The sequence below is a fragment of the Sus scrofa genome, chromosome 2 (genome assembly GCF_054392235.1).
Source record: "Sus scrofa isolate SSC_HxYL_T2T_F1_AM1 chromosome 2, Sscrofa_HxYL_maternal_Yorkshire_Landrace_v2.0, whole genome shotgun sequence".
Taxonomy (NCBI): domain Eukaryota; kingdom Metazoa; phylum Chordata; class Mammalia; order Artiodactyla; family Suidae; genus Sus; species Sus scrofa.
Window position 1 is genome coordinate 11,321,512 of NC_139384.1, and position 22,784 is coordinate 11,344,295.

General features: G+C 41.7%; 1 protein-coding gene and 1 long non-coding RNA gene across 2 annotated transcripts in view; one reads left to right on the forward strand and one right to left on the reverse strand.

Annotated features, from left to right (window-relative positions):
* The window catches only part of LOC146405096 (uncharacterized), a 142,123-nt gene that overhangs the window by 100,894 nt on the left and 18,445 nt on the right, over positions 1–22,784 (forward strand). Inside the window, exon 2 of the long non-coding RNA XR_014836949.1 lies at positions 10,333–10,422. This is a non-coding gene — a long non-coding RNA (uncharacterized LOC146405096). The remainder of the gene's footprint in view (positions 1–10,332; positions 10,423–22,784) is intronic.
* MS4A14 (membrane spanning 4-domains A14) lies at positions 530–22,457 on the reverse strand. Its single transcript, XM_021082974.2, has 6 exons — positions 22,149–22,457; positions 20,258–20,386; positions 16,805–16,855; positions 13,573–13,722; positions 10,908–11,006; positions 530–2,766 (listed from the first exon to the last, which is right to left on the reverse strand). The coding sequence occupies exons 1-6, from the start codon at positions 22,287–22,289 to the stop codon at positions 616–618; spliced, it is 2,721 nt and encodes a 906-aa protein (XP_020938633.1). The 5' UTR covers positions 22,290–22,457; the 3' UTR covers positions 530–615.

The following is a 22,784-nucleotide window of genomic DNA, read 5'->3' on the forward strand; positions in this document are numbered from 1 at the left end:
CCGGGTATGTTTTATTCTTTCCCTATGCACCACATTCTGTCCTCATTGCCACATTCTACCTCAATAACTGAACAAACCTAAAGTTTATATCCTCAACCTAGAGGGGGTTGCGGGGGAGTAAATTGGGTGATTGGAAACAGCAAAACAGGGTAATGGTGGGATTTTTATTCCTCACCAACTCTTTTGGTCCTTGACCCCTTAGAGAGCCTGCACAGACTTCTTCCTGGTTGACCTACAGAGCCTCTATAATACACAGAGGAGAAGGCAAAAATATTAGCACCATAGAAAAGTAAGTCCATATAAAATATTAAGTTGTGAAATGAATTGGTGATCATAAACTGAAACACTAACACTGCTAACAGAGAGTTTAAATGTGAATCATTTCCTCACCCTCAGAAAGTTCTGATAGTGTTAATATTTGTTGTTTAATTGTAATTAAGAACACATTCTTAATTACAATTAAATTAAGTGTTCTGCATGCCCTTTGTTTCCTGGTGAGCGAATAAGGTAGCAACCACACTTGAGAACATAGATTGGAGGAGACTATATTGTTTTTCCCTAATTTGGTTCCATAACTGGGAGTAGTGCAGTATTTAGGTAGATTCTGCACATTGGTCAGTCTTCAGATTGCTGTCTTTCTTTTGGATCATAGGTGGTAGAAGTTACATCTTTGTATGCAGTTGAGCAAGTTGAAGTGTTTTGTTGCACATCTTGTTCTGAATATATATTGGACATATAGGTGAAATATGCGTCTTGTACTGAGCTTTGATAAGAGGAACATTTAAAATCTGGTTTCATGTCTCCTGATTGAATGTCACTTGGGGTTTGACTTCCACAACTCATGCCCTCAGGGTTCTTGTCTCCTGTTTGCTTAGCTTCTGTTTCCCTGTTTTCTTTTTGGATTCCCATAGATTGAGGCTCTTGTACTGAGCTTTGGTTGGAGGAACATTTAGCATGTGGTTTCTTGTCTTCTGATTGCAGGTCACTTGGGGCTTGGCTTCCAAAGTTCATGTCCTGAGGGTTGATGTCTCCTGTGTGCATAGCGTCTGTTTTCAGATCATCTTTTTGGATTCCTGTGGACTGAAGGTCTTGTATTAATCTTTGGTAGGAGGGACATTTAAGATCTGGCTTCGTATCTTGTGATTGCAGGTCACTCGGGCTTTGGCTTCCACAACTCGTGTCTTCAGGTTTGACGTCTCTTATTTGCATAGCATCTTTTTCCAGATCTTCTTTTTGGATTCCTGTAGATTGAAGGTCTAGTTGGTCTTTATCTTGATACTGACTGTCTTGATGTGGAATGTCTTGTGATTGTTCATCTAGATGAGGTGGAATTACGGCATGGACAGTTTGAGTTTCTTGGAATAGAGCTCTCTGGTTTCGGGACTCTTTTACTAGTTGATCTCGGGTTTGCCAGGCTTGGGATTCCCAGTTTTGGGAATGCTGCATTTCAAATTGCCATTCTTGTGTTTTCCATTCTTTGTTTTTCCAGTCTTGAGTTCTCCAGTTTTGGGATTGTTGGCCTGAAGTTTGCCAGTTTTGGATTTTCCAGTCTGGAGATTGCCAGTCGTGGTATTTCTGGATTTGAAATTGCAAATCTTGGGATACCTGCTGTGGGGGTTTCTCCTCTTGGGCCTGCAGGTCTTCGGTTTGCTGATATGGGAATTGTGGTGAGGTTTGGACTTGCTTATCTACGTAGTGACTGTGTGGGGAGAGCCTGTCTTTGATGTGCTTGTCCAGAGATTTCCTCCTTGGGGCTTGTTGGTCTTGAATTTGCAAGTCAAGGGATTTCTGTTTTAGAGATTGCCTACCTTTGCTTTCTTGATATTGAAAATGTTGCTTTGATGATCTCTTGCTATAGAGTTCCACCTCAGATTTCCATTCTTCCGTCAGTAACTTGACTTCTGATTGAATGTCTTGATATAATAAATGCATAGATTTATGCTCTTGAGATTGGATATTTTGTAGTTTAAGATCTAGAGATTGTTGATCTAGGTGTTGCGTATTAGAGGAGTGCACATCAAGTAATTTGGGGGCTTCAAATGGTAGGGCTTTTAACGGCAGCACTTGCCTTTGGAAAGAGGTATCTTGGGAGTGCATGTCTAGGGATGGTAAGTATTTATCTGTAGTGGCTTGGGATTGTGTATTTTTGGATGGTATGTGTTGGGATGGTGTGTCTTTGGATTTCAGTACATTAGACTTTGTGACATGAGATGTTGGGGTTTCAGATAGCAGGGCTTGTTCTGGCAAAGCTTGGGATGGCAAGGCTTGGGGTGGTAAATATGGGATTATTTTTACAGGATAAGATGGAGAAACTTTGGTTGGCAAGGGTTTATCCTGCTGCAGTTGGATTTTCTTTCTTGTAAATTGTGCAGTAACAGCTTGCAGGTCTTCATCACTTAGTTGTTCCGTGTCCGTAGTAATTTCTGAGGACTTTTTCTCAAAAACTGGAGGCAAAGTTTTCGACTCTGGTTCTCTGTCATAAAGGCTTAAAGGTTCAAGGAGGTATTTCTGTTGTTCACCTGACTCGGATAGAGAAGCTGTGCAATAACTAATGCTGCCTCTCCTTCCTGCATGTTGGAAGGCTAAACTATTTTTTGTGACTCTTAACTTGAAGAAAATATAGCCTCCAAAGAAAACAGGTTGTATGTTTGTTGTTGAAACATCACTTGTAGACTCTTCTTGAACCTCAAATTGTATTATAGCATTTTCTTCTGTAGCAGATAGTTCCCTATCTTGAGCAATATCCGAAGGCAAGAAAAACACAATCTATAAAACAAATGGGTGGGGGAAACATTAATAGGACAGAATCATCTTTGATTTATTTTCTTCTTGTATTCCCAAAATCCCAAATTATTTTTCCTCTCTGCCTTAAGATAGCATATAGGAAATAACATCTATAGGAGGAGTCAAAAAAACAAATACCAGTACTGCCTTTACCATCAACTCATTGGTTTTATTATGGACAAGACATTTCCCTCTGAGATCTTAAATATTGAATAGGGAATTTATTCAGATTGTCTGAAATATTCTTCCCATACTTAATATAAAGCTTTTGGTTACCAAAGGGGACAGGTGGGGGAGGAATGGATTGAGGTTTGAGATTGGCATAGGTATACTGTGGTATATGGAATGATCGGGTGATGGGGAACTGCTATGTAGCACAGTATTCTGTGTACACCCAATATTCTGTGGTAGTCTCTGTGGGAAAAGAATCTGTGAAAGAATGGAGGTATATAGTGTATGTATAACCAAATCACTTTGTTGTGCAGCAGAAGTTGTCACCACATTGTCAATCAACTCTACTTGAATAAAACGTAAAAAAATAAAAATAAAATTAAAAAGAGATTAAAAATATAAGACTTCTAAGATATTTTAAATTATCTTCTATTCATGTATTGAGGTTTATAATGATTTACTTACGACCTGTTAGATGAATAAGATACTGGAGAACAAATATAGTTAGATGTGGGTTTTACCTGTAAGGCACTCACAATTATAGGTAGACCACGATATAGATAGATAACAATACAGTTAGCAAGTGCTATTATAGAAATAGGTACTCTGTATGTCATGGGGATGTAGAAGATGACCTAATTCTGAGAGACCCAGGAAATGATTCACAGAAGTGATATTATTTGATCTATGTCTTGATGGATGAGCAGAAATTCCTCAGGTAAAAAGGTAAGATGAAGTAACAATGGAGCCAAAATCCAGGTAGTAGAAACAGCAGGTATAAAAACACAAGGTTGTGACACAGTCCAGTGTGATGGCAGATGGTACCCAGTTAGATATTGTTAGATGCTATGCTAGGACCTATGCATCAAATATCCTTCCAGAGCCATATGTTGAAACCTCATCTCCAGTGCGATGCTCTTTAGAGTCAGAATCTTTGGGAGGTAGTTAGATCACGAGTGTGGAGCCTTTGTAAATGGGAATAGTGTCCTTATAAAAGGGCCCCCAGGAAGCTCCCCAGTTTTCCCTTCGTTCATGTGAGGACACCATGAGAAGTCTGCCATCCATGAACCAGGGAGTAGGTCCACACCAAACTCTGAATCTGTCAGCACCCTGATCTTGGACCTTCTAGCTTCCAGAACTGTGAGAAATAAACTTTTGTTGTTTAAGCTACCAAGTCTTTAGTATAGGAGCTTAGCTGGACTAATACCAAGAAATGTTACCAAGAAGTGAGAGGGCTGCTATAGTACATACCTAAAGACGTAGAAGCGGATTTGGAATAGGGTAGTGGGTAGACGCTAGAAGAGTTTTGATGTGCATGCTAGAAAAAGCTTAAATTGCTGGCGAATAAGGGCAATTCTGGTGAGAACCCAGAAAGATAAAAGGAGAGCTGTGGGAAAAAACTGTCACCTTCTTAGAGAATACCTAAGTAATCCTGAACAAAATATTGGTAGAAATATGCATGCTAAAGGTCATTCTGATGAGGTCTCAGGCAGAAATGAGGAAAATGTTATTAGGAACTAGAGGGAGATGATCTTGGCTGTAAAGTGGTAGAGAATTTGTCTGGATTGTGTTTGTGTTCTGGTGTTTTGTGGAAGGTAGAACTTTAAAACAAGGCCATTGAGCTGAAGCTGTTTATAATTGAAGTGCTGAAGATGGTGAGGCTTGGCTTCTATTTTTCTCTGATTGTAAAATGCGAGAAGAGAAAAAGGACTCAAAGATGGAATTGTTAAGCCTAAAGGAAGCAGCACTTTATGATGTGGAAAATTCTCAGTCCATCCATTTTGTAAAAAATGAGAACATTTAAGAGTAAAGCAAGTGACTAGTTTGATAAGGAAATTATTATGGATCGGCCATCTCAACAATAGCCAGGAGCTGTTCTCCAGGGCAGTGGAAGAATGCCTTCCAAAGTGACTCAGAGATCATCAGGGCTTCCACTCCCACCACAGGTCCCAAGTGCCAAGGGCTCTGAACAAAAATGGTTTCAAAGGATGGGACCACATCTCTGGTTCAGGCAGAACCAAGATGCCCCCACCCCGTGCCTCAGGGGTGAGGCCCACACAGAAGAGCTGCTACACGCACTGCACTCTTCAGGTACCTGACTACCTCCACCTAGATTTCAAAATACAGAGCCACAGGCTTGGGATCCTAAACCATCAGAGACATAGGCATGGGACTCTAGCTCAGGAGAGCAGTAGAGAGAGCCAGGCAGAGAGTTAAAATGGGATCATCTTGATGATCTACAGGGGTGATGACACCCCAGTGTGCTTGGAAGACAGAGCATCAAGCCCAAGAGGATCATTATTGTGCCGTAGAGTTTGTTTGCCCTGTTAGGTTTTGGGTTTACTTGAGACCTACCCTTTCTTCTTTCCCATTTCTCCCTTTACAAATGGACATGTCTATCTAATGCCTGTTTGATTATTGTAGTTTGGAAGTTTGGTTTCACGGGCTTGTAGCTAGAGGGAATTTGCATCAGGTGGAATCATATCTTGACATCTAACCCATATTTTAGATGATATTTAGCTGAGACTTTGGACTTAGATTTCAAAGTTGATGCTAAAACAAGACAGAATGTTGCGGAGCTGTTGGGATGGAAAAAATGTATTTTTCATGTGTGAAAGACATGAATTTGGGAGGCAGCAGGGATGGAATGCTATAGACTGAAGGCTTCTCCCCAACCCTAAATTCCTATGTTGAGAATTCATCCCCAAGGTGATTGTATTTGAAGGTGTGGCCTTTGGGAGGTGATTATTTTGTGAGGATGATGCCATCAGGAGTGGGGTTGGTGCTCTTATAAAGGAGACTCCAGAGAACTCCCAGGCCCCCTCCACCATATAAGGTGGCGGGTGGCACACCAGGAAGTGGGCTGTCATCAGACTCTGAATCTTCTGGTGCCTTGATCTGGGACTTCCCAGCATCCAGAATTCTGAGAAACAAATTTTTGTTGTGTAAGCCATCCAGTCTGTGGTATTTTTTTTACAGCAGCTTGAATGGACTAAGACACTAAGCTAGGAGGTTTGGACTTTCTTTCCATTACAGACAAGTGAGATCCGCTGGCTTTTTTTTTTTTTTCTGTCTTTTTGCCATTTCTTGGGCTGCTCGCATGGCATATGGAGGTTCCCATGCTAGGGGTCCAATCGGAGTTGTAGCTGCCGGCCTACACCAGAGCCACAGCAACTCGGGATCCGAGCCGCGTCTGCAACCTACACCACAGCTCATGGCAACGCCGGATCGTTGACCCACTGAGCAAGGCCAGGGATCGAACCTGCAACCTCATGGTTCCTAGTCGGATTCATCAACCACTGCGCCACGACGGGAACTCCATCTGCTGGCGTTTTTTAGACAGCTAAGTGAGTGACAGCATCTGATACAACCTTTAGCCAGTGCTTCCCATTCTTTCCAATTTTTTAATTTCTTTGAGAAGGGTTGCTATCACAGACCAATCTGCTGATTTTTGTCAGCTTGTGCCCTTTCTGAAGACATTCATAGAGTCAGAGTAGGCTATTGTTTCTATTTGATGAGGTGATTGGAATGCTGAGTGATTAATACACCTAATTATGGTTATCCAGTTGATCGATGGCAGGGCCAACATAAGAATTTCCACATTCTCTTATGCTACACATTGTCACTCCTCACCCTTCTAATTTTCCACACCTGTATTTCATCCCTATTGGAAGTCAATTTATGTAAGGGTAAATGGTACTCTAGGGGAGGTATCTACATTTTTACTCATTCCCAAACTTCCATTTCATTTGAATTGTAATTTATTCATTTGGTAAAAGAGAGGTTTGGAGGCATGAATTATAGTTTCTCTAACTCTGTTCAAGCTGTTCAGTGCTATGATTTAGAATTTACTCATCCCTAATGATAACTGAGAAATTACCAGGTGCCAGCAAGGTTCCAAAGTCATGTCAAGTAATTGTCGTAACATCCCTAAAAATCTTTGTTTTATGACTGAGAGAACTGAGGTTCAAAGAGATGTTAATGAATCTGACCAGTGTTATAAGGCAATAAACTTGTGAAGCTAGGATTCATACACTGCAGTTGAATTATAGGTCCTCTGCTTTCCTATCTAATCTCATCTCTAATCTTTGCTTCCTTATAATAACTATTTCAGTTATATCTTACTCCAGGGTAACTATGACTGGAGATTATATGAAATAATGCTTTTAGTCACAGTAGTGAGCACAGTAAATATTAAAAGTTCACTTTCCATTTCTTCTTGAGAAACGCGTAGCACATAGTATCTTTAAATCCTCTGTTGTGCTTTGCACATTACTGTGCCATTAAAAAGTTTATTGATGGGATTAAATTGGGTAGTTATGCAGTGCGAGTATTTTTTTCTACTGGCTGCATACATGGCATATAGAAGTTTCCAGGCCAGGGACTGAATATGAGCCAGAGGTGTGACCTATGCCAAAGCTGCAGCAGGGCTGGATCCTTTAACCCACCTATGTCAGGCTGGGGATTGAACCCACACCTCCACAGCAACCTGAGCCACTGTGGTTGGATTCTTTTTTTTTTTTTTTTTTGTCTTTTGTCTTTTTGTTGTTGTTGTTGTTGTTGCCATTTCTTGGGCTGCTCCCGAGGCATATGGAGGTTCCCAGGCTAGGGGTCCAATCGGAGCTGTAGCCACCAGCCTACGCCAGAGCCACAGCAACGCGGGATCCGAGCCGCGTCTGCAACCTACACCACAGCACATGGCAACGCCGGATCGTTAACCCACTGAGCAAGGGCAGGGACCGAACCCGCAACCTCATGGTTCCTAGTCGGATTCGTTAACCACTGTGCCACGACGGGAACTCCTGGATTCTTAACTTACTGTGTCACAGCAGGAGCTCGAGTAATTTGTTTTAATACTTCTCCTAAGGAGTTTCCCACAGAGTTTTGAAGTCTTCTGTATTTATATCGAAAGCAATATGGAAGTTAACTTGGGCTCAGATAACATAATAAAAATATTATGAGTGAAATGTTACAGAAATCAATGTACAATTATGATTTTACAGATTCTCTGAAAACTAAGAAATTTAGGCCATGAAAAATCTATAGGCAACATTACATTTAAGGGTAAACTATAAAACTTTTTTACCCTGATATTGGGAATAAGGAAAGACTGAGTATGCTCAGTATTAAAAACAAAAACAAAAAACATTGTATGGAAGGCTCTACATAGTGTAATAAGTCAAGAAAAATAAGGCATGAATTTTATAAATAAAAGTGTCGTATTTACTGGTAATTATCTACGTAGAAAATTCTAGGAAATCAGTAAAAAAAAATGCTAGAATTAATAAGTTTATTACGGTCATAGTATACCAGTATATAAAAATAAATTATAGTTATTCTATATCTAGGAATGGAAATCTGGAAAGTAAAATTTTAAAATGCCTTGCAAAATAGTAATAAAGGAGCTCCTGTTGTGGCTCAGCAGGTTAAGAATCCAACTAAGTAACCAAGAGGATGCAGGTTCGATCCCTGGCCTTGCCCAGTGGGTTAAGAATCTGGCATTGCCATGTGCTGTGGTGTAGGTCACAGACACAGCTCAGATCTGGCATTGCTGTGGCTGTGGCAGAGGCTGGCTGCTGCAGCTCTGATTCAGCCCCTAGCCTGGGTACTTCCATATGCCAAAGATGCAGCCATTAAAAAGATTTAAAAATAAATAAGAAAAAACATGAAATACTTAGGGATAAATTTAACAAAATAAGTATATGATTTATACAATGAAAACTACAAAATATTGCTGAGAGAAGTGAAAGGAGATGTAAGAAAACAAACACATTCTATGGACATGGATGAGAAGACTAAATACTACTAAGATGTAAATTTTGCTCAAATTATTTATATGTTCGATGCAACTCCAATACAAATCCCAATAAAATTTTTTTTGGAACTGATAAATAGATTCTAAAATATATATGGAAACTCACAGGACCTAAAACAGCCAAAAGTGATTTTGAAAAAGAAAAAAGATTTACACTACCTGATTTTAAGAATTACTCTAGAGGAACCCGGGGAACAAGGCAGAATAGGGAGCTCCTGGAATTTGTTGATTCATCTGTACAGTAATCGTACTGACAGGGATGTACTGGCTGGTGAATGGACAGGCTATATCAGTCAGTTTCAGTCTTTAGAACAGTAGTGACCACCCATCTCTCACTCTCAGCCTCTGACAGGCAGCTGGAGGATGGCAACCTGTGTTCTTGGTGCGACTTGCTCAAGGCAGAATAGGCAATAAGGCAGTACCTTGTCTTCCTGATAGTCGTGTTTCTGTGTTCTAGTTGCAGATGCTTCTGATCACTGAAGTGCAAGCACAGAGGCTGGGTACCATTGTTTCAACCTATACTGGCTGAAGCTACTTTGAGGGGAACTATTCCAATTTTTGACTTTTTGTTTGATGTTCAAACAACTGTGTGTATGTGAGAATGCAGAAGCCCACCATTCATGCCCAGGAAAAGATGCAGAGAATATATTAAACTCTCATCTTAGGCTGTTCTCTGTCACAGACATGATCCACACCAATAAAAAAAAAAAAAGAAACAACCCCCACATCACCCCCTGAAGGAAAAGGGAGAGTCTGATTTCCAGAGTTAACACATTATATAATTCAAATGTTCAGTTTTCAACAAAATACATCACAAAGTCTACAAGGAAACAGGAAAGTATGACTCACTCAATGGAACAAAATAAAGGAGCAGATAATATCCCTGAGGAAGCTCAGACTTCAGATATACTAGAAAAAGACTTTAAAACAACTCTATTAAAGATACTAAAAGAGGGGGTTCCCTTCGTGACTCAGTGGTTAACAAACCTGACTAGGATCCATGAGGATGTGGGTTTGATCCCTGGCCTTGCTCAGTGAGTTAAGGATCTGGCATTGCTGTGAGCTGCGGTGTAGGTTGCAGATGCAGCTCAGATCCCATGTTGCTGTGGCTGTGGCGTAGACCAGCAGCTGTAGGTCTGATTCAATTCCTAGCCTGGGAACTTCCATATGCTACAGGAATGGCCCTAAAAAGCAAAATAAATTTAAAAAAAGACATTAAAAGACTTAAAGGAAGTCATAGACAAACATAGGAAAATTATTTATGAACAAAATGAGACTATAAATAAAGAGGTATAAATTATAAAACAGGACCCCAAATAATTTCTGGAGCTGAGGAGTACAATAAAATACACACCAGAGAGGTTCAGAAACTGATGTGAACAGGCTGAAGAAATAACCAATGAATTTTAAGATAGGACAATTGAAATTATTGAGTCTGAGAAAGAGAAATGGAAAATAATTAAGAAAGGCGAACAGAGCCTAAGGAACCTGTGAGCTATGAACAAGCAACGTTAGAATAATATAGGTTCTCATTAAGTCTGGTTTCTCGTATATTTTGGCAGGGTGCTAAGGAGCTATGTCTGAACAGAGACGGCTGTGGATAACAGACAAAGCTGGAGCAAGTCGGCAGGACCCTGGGAGTCTGGTTTCAGGTGATACAGTTCAACTGCTTGGATAGCTGCAATTTTTAGTGATTGTTGTGTTTGTGTTTGGGCTGCAGATTTTAGGTGAACATACAGGATGTATGGACTTGAATCAGCCAAGCCTTCCTTAGAAGAAAGAGATCTACTCGATAGTTTCTAATAACCTATATGGGGAAAAAGAATGGATATATCTATAGCTATAACTATATCTATCTGTCTATCTATCTATCCATAACCGATTTACTTTGCTGTACACCTGACACTAACACAACTTTGTAAATCAACTCTACTCCAAAAAAATTTTTAAAAAAAGCAGCGTAGTTGTCTCAAAGGGTGGCATGAGCCATCTGGCTTAAGTTTGTCCCTCCTTGATCTTCCCAAACTTAGAAGTTTTAATTCAGCAACTGGGAATTCTGCGCTGCCCCACTAATAGGCCAGAGGTCACCTTGGAGTGTTCCCATAGGGATCCATTCTCCTAACAATATTGAACGCACCTCATCTGACCTTGTCAAGCAGTTGCTTCTAAAGGAGACGACAGTCACAGAGATGCTGAGCTCCACAATGCTGATGATCAGTAAGACTGACAAAATTCCCTGTAAATAATGAGAATAAATATATGGCGTTTGAAACAAAGGCTATAACATTTTAAAGATAGAGGCCAAGGAGCACGTACACTGTATGACCAAGTATGGGAAAACCCATATTTTAGATGCATCTGGAGCCATCAGTAATTGAATAGTTTTTATCTAATGTCTTTCTAGTAAGGAGAGGTAATGGATTCCAGTGGCTGTAGGGGTCAGACAACCATCCCAAATGAGTGAAACCATGAGGAGGGGAGGAAGGAAGAAGAAAGGAATGTCTCAGTATCCATTACTCAATTCCAAGCAATAGTTGCCATGTGGGAATATGGGCCCCTTGAAGCCTGGTCTTTTTTCTTTTCCTAAGGGAGCTGTACATATGCATTTTTAATGTGAAACTCTCCAGTTATTTATTCACATGTATGAACCAAACGGAACATATCTTCAGGTTGGATATAGCCCACAGATTGCCATTTTGCACATTTTACCTGAAGGTGATATTTAGCTGGAGAAGCAACAGGGAATAGCATAGTGTCTAAAAAGTTTAGACTTTGAAGACAGAAAGAGCTGGTACAGTCGGGTCCAAGATTACATTAACCTTGTACCAGAGACTGAGTCTCTCCAAGTCTTGGTTTCCCATATCCAAAAGCTTGAATAGTCTCCATTTGTTGATAAAACAAAATTTAGGAAGTTCCTACTGTAAATTTACTGGCATCAGCCAACAACAAGATGGACCTGGTCTTGATCTTTGCGGGACTTGCATCATTGTAAGGAAGTGACAAATAATTAGACAATTATTTAATTAACTATACTATGATAAGTGCTATAAAAGCATTGGGAGCTATTTACTACTGTAATGGGAGACCTGAGCAGAGGTACGATGAGGAGGGACCTCCTTAAAGAAGTGATGTTTACACTGAGAGTAAAGAATGAGGAGGAGTTAATTGGGTAAGTAGAAAGGGGTAGGCACTGGGCCAGGGAATATCTGAGGCAAGCAAATTGCACATTAATTGAAGGTAATATCGCACATTTTACTATAAGGTAATATTTATTGACACTTTAATGAATCCCAAGAGGTGGTGGGGAAGTGGAGTGAGAATGATAAAGGCCTGGAATAATGTTGGAAAGGCAAGCAGGATAGGTGCAACTGGGTCTTGCAAGCCTTTTAAGATTTGGGTCTTCGTTCTCTGTTTAACAGGAAGCCGTTGAGTAATGTGCCCAGATTTGCACTTTTAAGTGATGACTTTAGCTGTAGTGTGGACAGTGGGTTGGTCTTTGGGACAGAAGTCAGTCCAAGAGGTATCTAAAGCCTATGGTTCCAGCTCTTTTTTTTAGCTTTTTAAAATCATCTGGGTTAAGTTACAGCAAGGAATCATGGAGTGATACAAAGGAGGGCGTGGAACACATTCACCATGATTCTGTATGCAGAAACTAACCCTGCAGTGCCCATCCGTGCTGGGCAGGAAGTAGAGAGCAGAGTTTCATTTATCTGGAGGTTGAACCTCAGGATACAGTTTTTTTATCTAGTATATACTAAAGAAATGTACAGCAGTGGCCTCCTGTTCACTAAGAAAAAGGGTAAGGATTATGATATTATATCATATTCTTGGCCCAATTAGGAGAGGATTTTGTCCCTTACATTGGTTTCTGACTTTCTTTAAGTAACCTTTTATGAGTCTAATTCTGGAATTTATCTGAGAACATATGGGAATGTCCTAGGCTCACTTTAATGGGTGATTATGAGGATTAAATAAGATCTCATATTCGGTAACTGATAACTCTTTTCCTTTTCCTTCTTTATTGGGGAAGACAAGTTCCCATGATTCCACTTCACTTCCATCCACACAAGTCAAATCTCATTAACATTCTAGGACTAAAGCCTTGGAGATGTGGCTGGTTAAGATATAATGAAAGCCCAGAATTTGCTTGCAGAATAAAGGGAAGGACCTTCCGGAATCTCTGACATGCCTAAAAAATAATGTCATTGAATACTTACTAGGTAAATACTTAAAATTACAGTGACAATGATATTTTCTGATAAAGATGCAGTGCATTTGCTGTAAGAAATAAAATTCCTACATTTATGTAAAATGATTTATGTTCTAAAATTATTAAAAACACTTTATGCCTTAAACACCCTTCTCCAACTGTATTTAGTATTAACTGAGTAAACTTTTTAGATGCTTCTCTTCCTCATTAATGCTGAAAAGGTAACTTTTAATCCAGTCCATGTCAATACTAATAGGAATGGCTAAAACCTATCGACCACTCGCACTCTGGCAAGTAGTGCTCCAATTTAAATAACCCTCACAGTAAATCAGTGTAGTTGGTATTCTTATTATCTTCATTTTTCACACGAGGAAAACGGAGGCTCAGAAAAGACAAAATATTAGGCTAAGCTTATAAGTGACAAAGCCAGGATTCAAATCCGAGACCCTGTGGCCCTCGAGTCACCTCTCAACAGTCATTTTGAATGCTGAGACCACTTTGATTATTGAAGTCAAAATCGATGAATCAATGCATCATGAACAGGGTTCAGGTGCGACGATACAGATTCATTGTACAGAGTAAGACCACTTACACTGTAAAGGACTCTACTTATAGCACATGTTCCTTCGAGGGAAGGCGCCTGGCAGTACTTGTGTTGGTATCTGTAGCTGATAATGGTGAAAAGAATCCCAGCTGCTGCAACCAAGGAACTGATAGCATTCATGCTTGTGACACCTTGTCCCTGGAAAATAGTTTTCAGAAATAACAAAATCAAAACCGGATCAAACAAAAAATCTCCCCTTAAGAATTTCTTAATGCTCTTCTCTTTCCCAGGACCCCTCAGGCATAAATCAGTTCGGTATCCCGCATTCATCAAAGTTAGAAGACAGACCAGGTTTTAGAATGAGCCAGGAAGCTAATGATGAGAACAGGGAGAAAAGGAATGCCCTCTGGTTAAGGCTAAAGAAAATATTCATTTTATCCCAGTGCATCCTCTTTCATAATCCATAAGCAAAATAGTGTATTGGAAAGTATCACGTCCTTGTAATCAGACTTGATTTTGAGTTCTAGTGAACTAGGACCTTCTGCAAGTTAACTAATCTCTTGTAATCTCAGTATCTACCTTTAAAAACAAGAATGATGTCACCTAACTTTAGGGCAGTATCCATTTATTCATTTACTTTTAGTAAATACTTAGTGTCTATCAGCTCTGTGTCAGGCACCTCATTAAGCCCGTGGGACACAAAGATAAACATGACAGATGAGGTCCTGCCTTCCTCTGGCTTACATCATCCCCCGGGGATAACCAACCAAATCAGCAACTTATTTACAGATGGCAATGAATTTGGCCTGAGGTTTAAAGATTTCCTCTCTCGCTCTCAGTTTTCTACTGTGGAGGCTATGTAAAGTTCAGATCACCTCCATCAAGTTCCTATTCCCTTTATTTCCTTTTTTTTTTCTTTTTTTTCTTCTTATAGCTGAACTTACAGCATATGAGAAGTGCCTGGGCTCAGGGTCAAATCAGAGCTGCAGCTGCCGGCCAAAGCCACAGCCACAGCATTGCCAGCTCCAAGCCAAGTCTATGATCCACACCACAGCTCACAGCAATGCTGGATCCTTAACCCACTGATCAAGGCCATAGATAGAACCCACATCTTCATGGATACTAGTTGGGTTCAGTACCACTGAGCCACAAAGGGAACTCCCAACTTCCTGTTTTGTTTTGTTTTGTTATATAAATCTGAGTTCCTCTGAAGGAAGGGGGATGTCTTATTCATATCTATTCCCAGCACTGCTATTGCCCTTTTAAAAGAAAAAGAAAGAAAAAGCTCAAATCTCAATTCAGTAGGTATCTGCTATACCTTGAGTGTGTTGCCTTATGGTGGGAAATGCAATGATACTTTGGCACAGCCTGTCCTATCCAGGAGCAGCTTGTGGCTTACTGTAGCAGGACTTGCAGTCTGTCTATCCCTGACCCAATGTTTGCTCCAAACACAGTTCTTTTCTACAGACAAGCCTTTTGGCAGAAATTATTCAAGCCATCTTTTTGAATCCTCAGTCTTTCGCTCATTTCAAGGCTCTGTTTTGGCTCCCATAGGACAGGTTATGAACTGACGTCTCTAAAATAAGCAATTCCTTGTGTGTATTGTGCTCTATGGTTTACAAAGACCATGCCCAGCCTTAGTCTCATCTGATCCTGACTACAGTTTTATGATGTAGGCAGATCTCTCATGTTCCCCACAGTCCAGACGAATAAGGTCCAGGGATTCAGTGACTGTGAGTTTGAAGGAAGAGCCGCCATGGAAAGCCTGCTCTTCTGACGCCCGGTTTTGTGCTCCCAACCCCATGCCATAAGTGTCTGCCTCCATCTGCTCCGCTCTGGGTGAGTCGTGGGTAGGTCCGCCTTATCCTTAACATATTCCTTAGCTCTGAAAGGAAGTCCGCGCAGAGAGAACAGCATTTGGAGTTCCCCCTGCATGGTCTGCATTTACTCCCAGGGGGAGTGGGAGGTGGGGGCTTTCATCCCCCAGAACTTCCCTAGGGTATGTAATTATCCCTAGAGGACACTGGCAGAGGACCACAAAAACAGAGTTAGGAGTTCCCGTCGTGGCGCAGTCGTTAGCGAATCCAACTAGGAACCATGAGGTTGGGGGTTCGGTCCCTGCCCTTGCTCAGTGGGTTAAGGATCCGGCGTTGCCGTGAGCTGTGGTGTAGGTTGCAGACGCGGCTCGGATCCCGCGTTGCTGTGGCTCTGGCGTAGGCCGGTGGCTACAGCTCCGATTCGACCGCAGGAGCAGCCCAAAAAATAGCAACAACACAAGAAATAGCAACAACAACAAAAGACAAAAGACAAAAAAAAAAAAAAAACCAGAGTTAAAATGGCTTTGAGAGAAGGTCCACATCCCCAGGGCCTTAAAAGAGTCTGAGTGGTTGGAGGAAAGTACAAACATGTAAGTCTTATTTTGCCGTGTATACGTCGTATCTTATTAAATCTTCAAAGTAATCATTTAGAGTTGACACAGCAATGCCTGGCAATCTTGATTCAGTCATGGAAGGATCTAGCATCAGACTCTTGCCTTGAGACCTCGAGCAGGCCCCAAAGAAAACCTCTGTTGAGGTTGGGGTGGGGGTGTGATCACTGGGATCCTGGGATTGATTTTGGTTAGAGTCGGGTTCATCAGTCTCGACCCAATAAATATTTGAGCCGGACCGTGTTTTCTGACTCTCCTATGCATTTGGGGATCTTGAGAATTATCCCTGGCTTCTACCCACTACCCAGCTGTGACAATCAAAAAGGTGTTCGGGCTTTGTCAAATATTCCTGGGGGCAGATCTGGAGGGGGTACAAAATTACTCCTAATTAAGAACCATGGAGTTAGAGGAATGTAGAATTTTTTTGTTGAAGTATAGTTGCTTTACAGTGTTGTACCAATGTCTGCTGTACAGCATAGTGACCCAGTCATACAAATATATCCATTCTTTTTCTCGTACTGTCTTTCATCTTGTTCTATCCCAATATATAGTTCTAGAACTAGTGGATATGGTTCCCTATGCTCTATGGCAGAACCTCATTGCTTACCATTCTAAATGTAATAGTTGGCATCTACTAACAAGCAACTATTTCAGTTTCTTTGCTCAGAGAAATGGGAACTAGTGGAAGGATACAGGGCTCCTGGTGATATTGACCCAAAGAAAGGCCAGACTGCAAATCTGACCGTAAGGATTTTCCTGGAAGATCCGTTGTTACTCAGGGCCATGTGCACAAAGACGACCTAAAGCAAGTGGAAGATTTTCAATTGCACAGAAGTCACAAAAATGACTTACCAGGCATTTTCTATCACCGTTGCTTCCTGTGAAGTATCCTGCTATAATGAACTGTTAAGAAGAAAAGAGATCAAAGTTAACGGGTGATGCATTTGACACCCCCATAGTATCATTCCCTTTGGAGAGTATATTGTCATCTACGTGTCTGTGAATCTCCCAGACCAACCAGCATCTGTCTTTTCCATCAGGGTGGGAGGAGAGAGGGCACTGATGTAAGAAGGAAGCCAGTGCAGGACGTGCTCAGTGCTGAACAGGGGCTCTTTGCCAGGGTCAGATGGGGGGGCAGGCAGGCCCTGCTTCAAGGTCCACAAGTTACCACCCAGGTGGACTCCAAAAAGAGAGGAATGTTGGGCCCTGGGCCTGGAAGAGTGAAGGGTAAGCTCTGTCTGCTCTGAGCCGACAGAGGGAGACATTCTCAGGGAAGAACTCTAAAAGCTGATATAGGCCTGCAATCTAAGGTAATTATCTCAGCCTCCTTTTTTCATAGTTGAGTTTCAGTGTTGTGCTAATTTCTGCGGTACAGCAAAGTGGTTGTTATATATACATTGTTATATCTATGATATACACACACTTTTTTTTTTTTTGTCTTTTTGCCATTTCCAGGGCCGCTCTCGCGGCATATGGAGGTTCCCAGACCAGGGGTCCAATTGGAGTTGTAGCTGCCGGCCTATGCCAGAGCCACAGCAACGTGGGATCCGAGCCGCGTCTGCAACCTACACCACAGCTCATGGCAATGCTGGATCCTCAACCCACTGAGCAAGGCCAGGGATCGAACCCACAACCCCATGGTTCCTAGTCGGATTCGTCAACCACTGCGCCACGACGGGAACTCCTATACACACACTTTTAAAATATTCTTTTCCATGGTGATTTATCACAGGATATTGAATATAGTTCCCTGTGCTGTACAGTAGGTCCTTGTTGTTTATCCATTCTATATATACTAGTTTGCATCTGCTAACCCCAAACTCCCATTCCATTCCTCACTTAACCCCCCGCTTCCTCTTGGCAACCACAAGTCTGTTCTCTGTATCTGAGTCTGTTTCTGTTTCATGGATAAATTCCGTTGTGTCATATTTTAGATTCCACATATAAATGATATCATATGGTATTTGTCTTTCTGTGTCTGATTTACTTCACTGAGCATGATAATCTCTAGATCCGTTCATGTAGCTCCAGATGGCATTATTGCATTCTGTTTTATGGCTGAGTAATATTTCATCGTGCATATGTACATCATCTTCTTGATACACTCCTCTGTTGATGGACATTTAGGTTGTTTCCATGTCTTGGCTGTTGTGAATAGTGCTGTAGTGAACACAGGGGTGCATGTGTCTTTTTGAATTACAGTTTTGTCTGGATATACTCCCAGGAGTGGGATTGCTAGATCGTACGTCAGCAACTTCTTTACATGTAGCATAAAGAGCCTTTACCATGCAGGGAGAATGAGAACTGTGCCACCCAAGGTGGAGTCCTATACTTTTTTTTTTTTTAATTCTAGAAATGGAGACCTCTCTTGTAGGAACTGGTTTTGGACCTTAGGGATATTGGATCTTGGATCTTGGAGTCCAAGGACCTTGAGGTGATTTTCAGAGGTCAGAGAGTCACTTTCGATACCTCCCTCCATTTCACTGCTCACATTGGATCACCCTCAGGTTACGTCTGCCTCCAGGTTGCTCTCAAAGCTACCCATCTTTATCTTCACTGCTGGTACAGGGCACCATCTCTCCTGGATTCCTAGCTCCCCCCAGCTGATTCTCCCAGATTTTTCACTGTCAACCTTGAACTCATTACCTCAGAGAACATGGTATTTTAATATAATAGATCTTCAAATATTACTATGGTCTTGAAAGATTATCAGTGGATTTCCCTTGCTCTGGTGTTGAAGTTCCACATCCTCATAGAACCACAAGGACTGGCCTGGGCAGCAGTGAACTATTTCCAATCTCTTAGGGTATAAAATTCTTGGGAAGGAAGATAGTATGAGAAAAAGATGTGTATGTGTGTATATATGCACACACACACACACACACACACACACATATGAATGACTTGGTAACTATGCTGTTCAGCAGAAATTGATACAATACTGTAAATCAATTATACTCTAATAAAAAAAAAATCCTATGAGGGAGAGTTCCCATTGTGGTGCAGCAAAAACAAAACAGACTGGCATCCATGAGGATTTGGTTTGATCTCTGGCCTCACTCAGTGGGTTAAGGATCCGGTGTTGCCGTGAGCTGTGGTGTAGGTTGCATAAATGGCTCAGATGCTGAATTTTGGAGGCTGTGGCATAGGTAGCAGCTGTAGCTCTGATTAAACCCTTAGCCTTGGGAACCTCCGTATGCCACAAGTGCAGCCCTAAAAAGCAAAAGCAAAAAAAAAAAAAAAAAAAAAAAAAACACAGAAATTAAACATCATCAGATTTCTCCACAGAAAAATAAGGTCTAGCCTAAAAAAAATAAAAGCGGTGTGCCAGAACCTCATTATAAATCGTGTATACAGATCACACAGAGTCATCCTAGGATCATTCTCTTGTGAAGTGCGCAAGTGAGGAGTTGGTCTGTCTCCTTTTCAATGTACTTTGAAAATCAAATTCAATATTATCTGATTTACATTTGGAAGATGAATACACTCCTAGTTTCTGAAATGCAGATGATAAACAAAGCATGGAATATTTATGGTTATCAAAGAGAGCAGGGTTTTATAGAGACAGTAGTCTCATGTATTTATTATTTCCTCCATTTGTTCACTGCATGGTTCATTTATTCATGCCTCCTGTACGTGCACTAAGCATGATCCTAGGGCCTGAGAATGTAACAACACCTAACCAGACAACATTCTTGCCCTCTGGGGACTGTATGTTTTACTGGGGGAAGCTCTAATGAGTCCACCCTTAATATTATGGCCGCAGATTAGGAACCAGGGCTGTGGGAATTGGATGGAAACAGTACTGAGAATTATGCTTATGGTTCTATCACTAACCGGAGGGATGACACTCCTGAAACTGTCTCTGGACATAATGGAGGGTGGGGGTTTAACCTATAGTAATAATCGGTTAAAATTCTCCTTAAGCTATAAGAATTTGTGATTCTGTGAGGGCTAGCTAGATATGTTTAAGTTAGTACCTACTCCCAAACTCCATTTTCTTATTTGCAAAGGGAAAAGTGGGATATTTGCCCATCTAATCCCCCAGATTGGCCATAAGGAACAGATGACTGACTGGACACAAGGACTTCGGAAACTTTTAAACACCGCACACCTCAGAGTAATTATTACTACGAACTGGCAGTGCGCCGACCAAACGGAGTCTCTTTTCTCGCCATGGAGGGACTGACCACCCTGCTTCCCTGGGGACCGTCGTGTTTATGGGGATCCCTGTTCTAGCACTTGAAGCAGTTCAAGGCAGTCTATACCGCAATTCCTCAAAAGCTCCCAGCTGACAGTACTCACAGTAAAGGCTCCCCAGAACGGGTACCCTATGAAGAAAACGAGGGGAAATCTTTGGGCGAAATTCAAGTAATTAAATGCAAATATAGCTCCAATGCCGGCTATGATCAGGGCAAGCAGGATCTGGATCACCTGTGAGGAGAGAAAGGGGTACAGGAGGTCACAAGGGGTACAGGAGGTCTCAAGTGCCCCAGCCTCTTTGTACCCTCCCAGGTCCCTTCGGCATCCTTCTGGACTCAAGGGTCACACATCCCTCCATCTGAATGCCTTCCTCTTCCATTTACCGGCCATTCTCAGACTTTCTGGAGACCCAGTGTCTCCCTCCTCATCGCACTTACCTGGGTCCTCGTTTGAATCCTTCACCATCATCCTCCCCTACCTTCAACGTCTCCTAGCCATTACCAGTTTATCTTGTATTGGACAGATTTGAGTGTATGTCTGTCTTCCTCTAGACTGCAAGACTATTGAAGACAGGGACTCCAAACTATTCGCCTTTATGTTTTTCCCTTCCGTAGCACCAGCATCCTATTGTTATTCTCATCCCAATACACACACATACCCATTTCCCACAGTCAATATTTTGAATCCTAGCAGAGAAACGAATTCCTGCTTTTGGAATTACAGCCTCAGCCCAGGTCTCTAAAAATGTAAAAAGTTCACTGATCCAGAGCAGAGAATCTGGGGTGACGTTACGTCTCATCTCTTGATGCAGGGGCCTGTCTAGAGCCAAGAGTGACTGGTCGGAGTTCCCGTCGTGGCGCAGTGGTTAACGAATCTGACTAGGAACCATGAGGTTGCGGGTTCGGTCCCTGCCCTTGCTCAGTGGGTTGACGATCTGGCGTTGCCGTGAGCTGTGGTGTAGGTTGCAGACGCGGCTCGGATCCTGCGTTGCTGTGGCTCTGGCGTAGGCTGGTGGCTACAGCTCCGATTAGACCCCTAGCCTGGGAAACTCCACATGCTGCAGGAGCGGCCCAAGAAATAGCAAAAAGACAAAAAAAAAAAAAAAAAAAAAAAAAAAAGAGTGACTGGTGGGTCTCTCAGCCTGTTAGGAATTTGGGGGGGGCGGGGGCGAGGAACAGCATCGCGGTCCCATGGGGTCAGTGGCTTTTCCCAGGGCAGAGGCTCTCCTCTAGCATCTGGGTTTTTCTCCAGGCCACACTTCAGTGGCGCTATATCAAATTGTCACAAGTAGTGACTTTATTCTGGTACTAAGGGTGGGGGCGGGGCACACAGCTTCACTCTAGTTCATTTATGACTGAAATTGTGTGTGTGTGGGTTTGTGTGTGTGTTGACATAGTGAGTCACTCTGGAGCTTTGGATGTGGCTTTCAAAAAGCCCCCAGTGCCCGTAACAGCACAGAAGAGATGCTTAACCTCTCCTTTAATGGCTTTTAGCTCCTAGGTAGGCATCGCCACACCCTGAGGTTGCTTCTTCAATAAAATATTTGGATAGTTGCCTACATATCCTTTGCTAGGATTCAAAAACCAGAACTAGCTCCTGATGAAGCATCCCTAGGTTTTCTTCAGGGTTAGGGGAGTTATTCATCACAGTTAAATATTCTACTTCTCAGAGTTAAATAAGCCCTCGAAAACGTTTCTAAGAGAGGAGACAAAGACGGTGTGTTTCTAAACAGAACCTTCTCTTGTTTGTCACAATGTAGGGAAATGGTATTATTAACTACCTATTGGTTATCCTACTGATAATCCAACTACTTGCATAAGCACATGACTTAGAAGAACTTATGATCCATCAAGAATGATACATTGTGGATGAAGGGTGAAGGGAAAAAAAAGGAAAATCAACTTCCTTCCTGAAAAGCATCTCTGCAAACATACTTGGAGAAATAACTTAGGTTCTCCCTCCCAGGATGAACCATGGGCAGGAGAAGACTTACCCCCAAGACTCTTGGCTCTCCCTTCAGGACATCCAGCAGAGAGGTATGAGGTCCATAGGGAAACGCAGTCAATACAGTTTCATTTGGCTGTATAGTGATGACTTGGGTCGATCTTTTGACCTCCTCCTCTGATGACTCCATGATTCAGGGGCAAAACTCTGTTAAAAGAATGAGTGAGTAAACATTGCAGCCAAAACCATGGTCTTCCATCAGACTCACGTGGAGTCCTTAGCAATGAGCCCTTCGCAATTACTTAGTACTAGAACCGACAGAATCACGGTCATTGGGTCATAGAGTCTTAGAATTCTAGAGCATATTCTTCTGTCTTCCAGGTGAAGGATCCAGTTATCCAGAAGACTTCCTTTCTTTTCAGTTTGTTTGTAAAAAGATAGTAAACACAAAGTTATTAGATGGTGTACAAACAAAGACCAATACCTATGTTCATGAGATATAAAGAAACTAACGTTATGGAATAGCCACTGTGTTTCAGGCACTGTGGAAGGTGTTTTGTTTTTAACATGGATTCACATGTATTCTTTTTTTCATTTTAAATGATTTTTATTTTTTCCACTATGGTTGTTTTACAGCGTTTTGTCAGTTTTCTACTCTACAGCAAAGGGACCCAGTCACAGAATA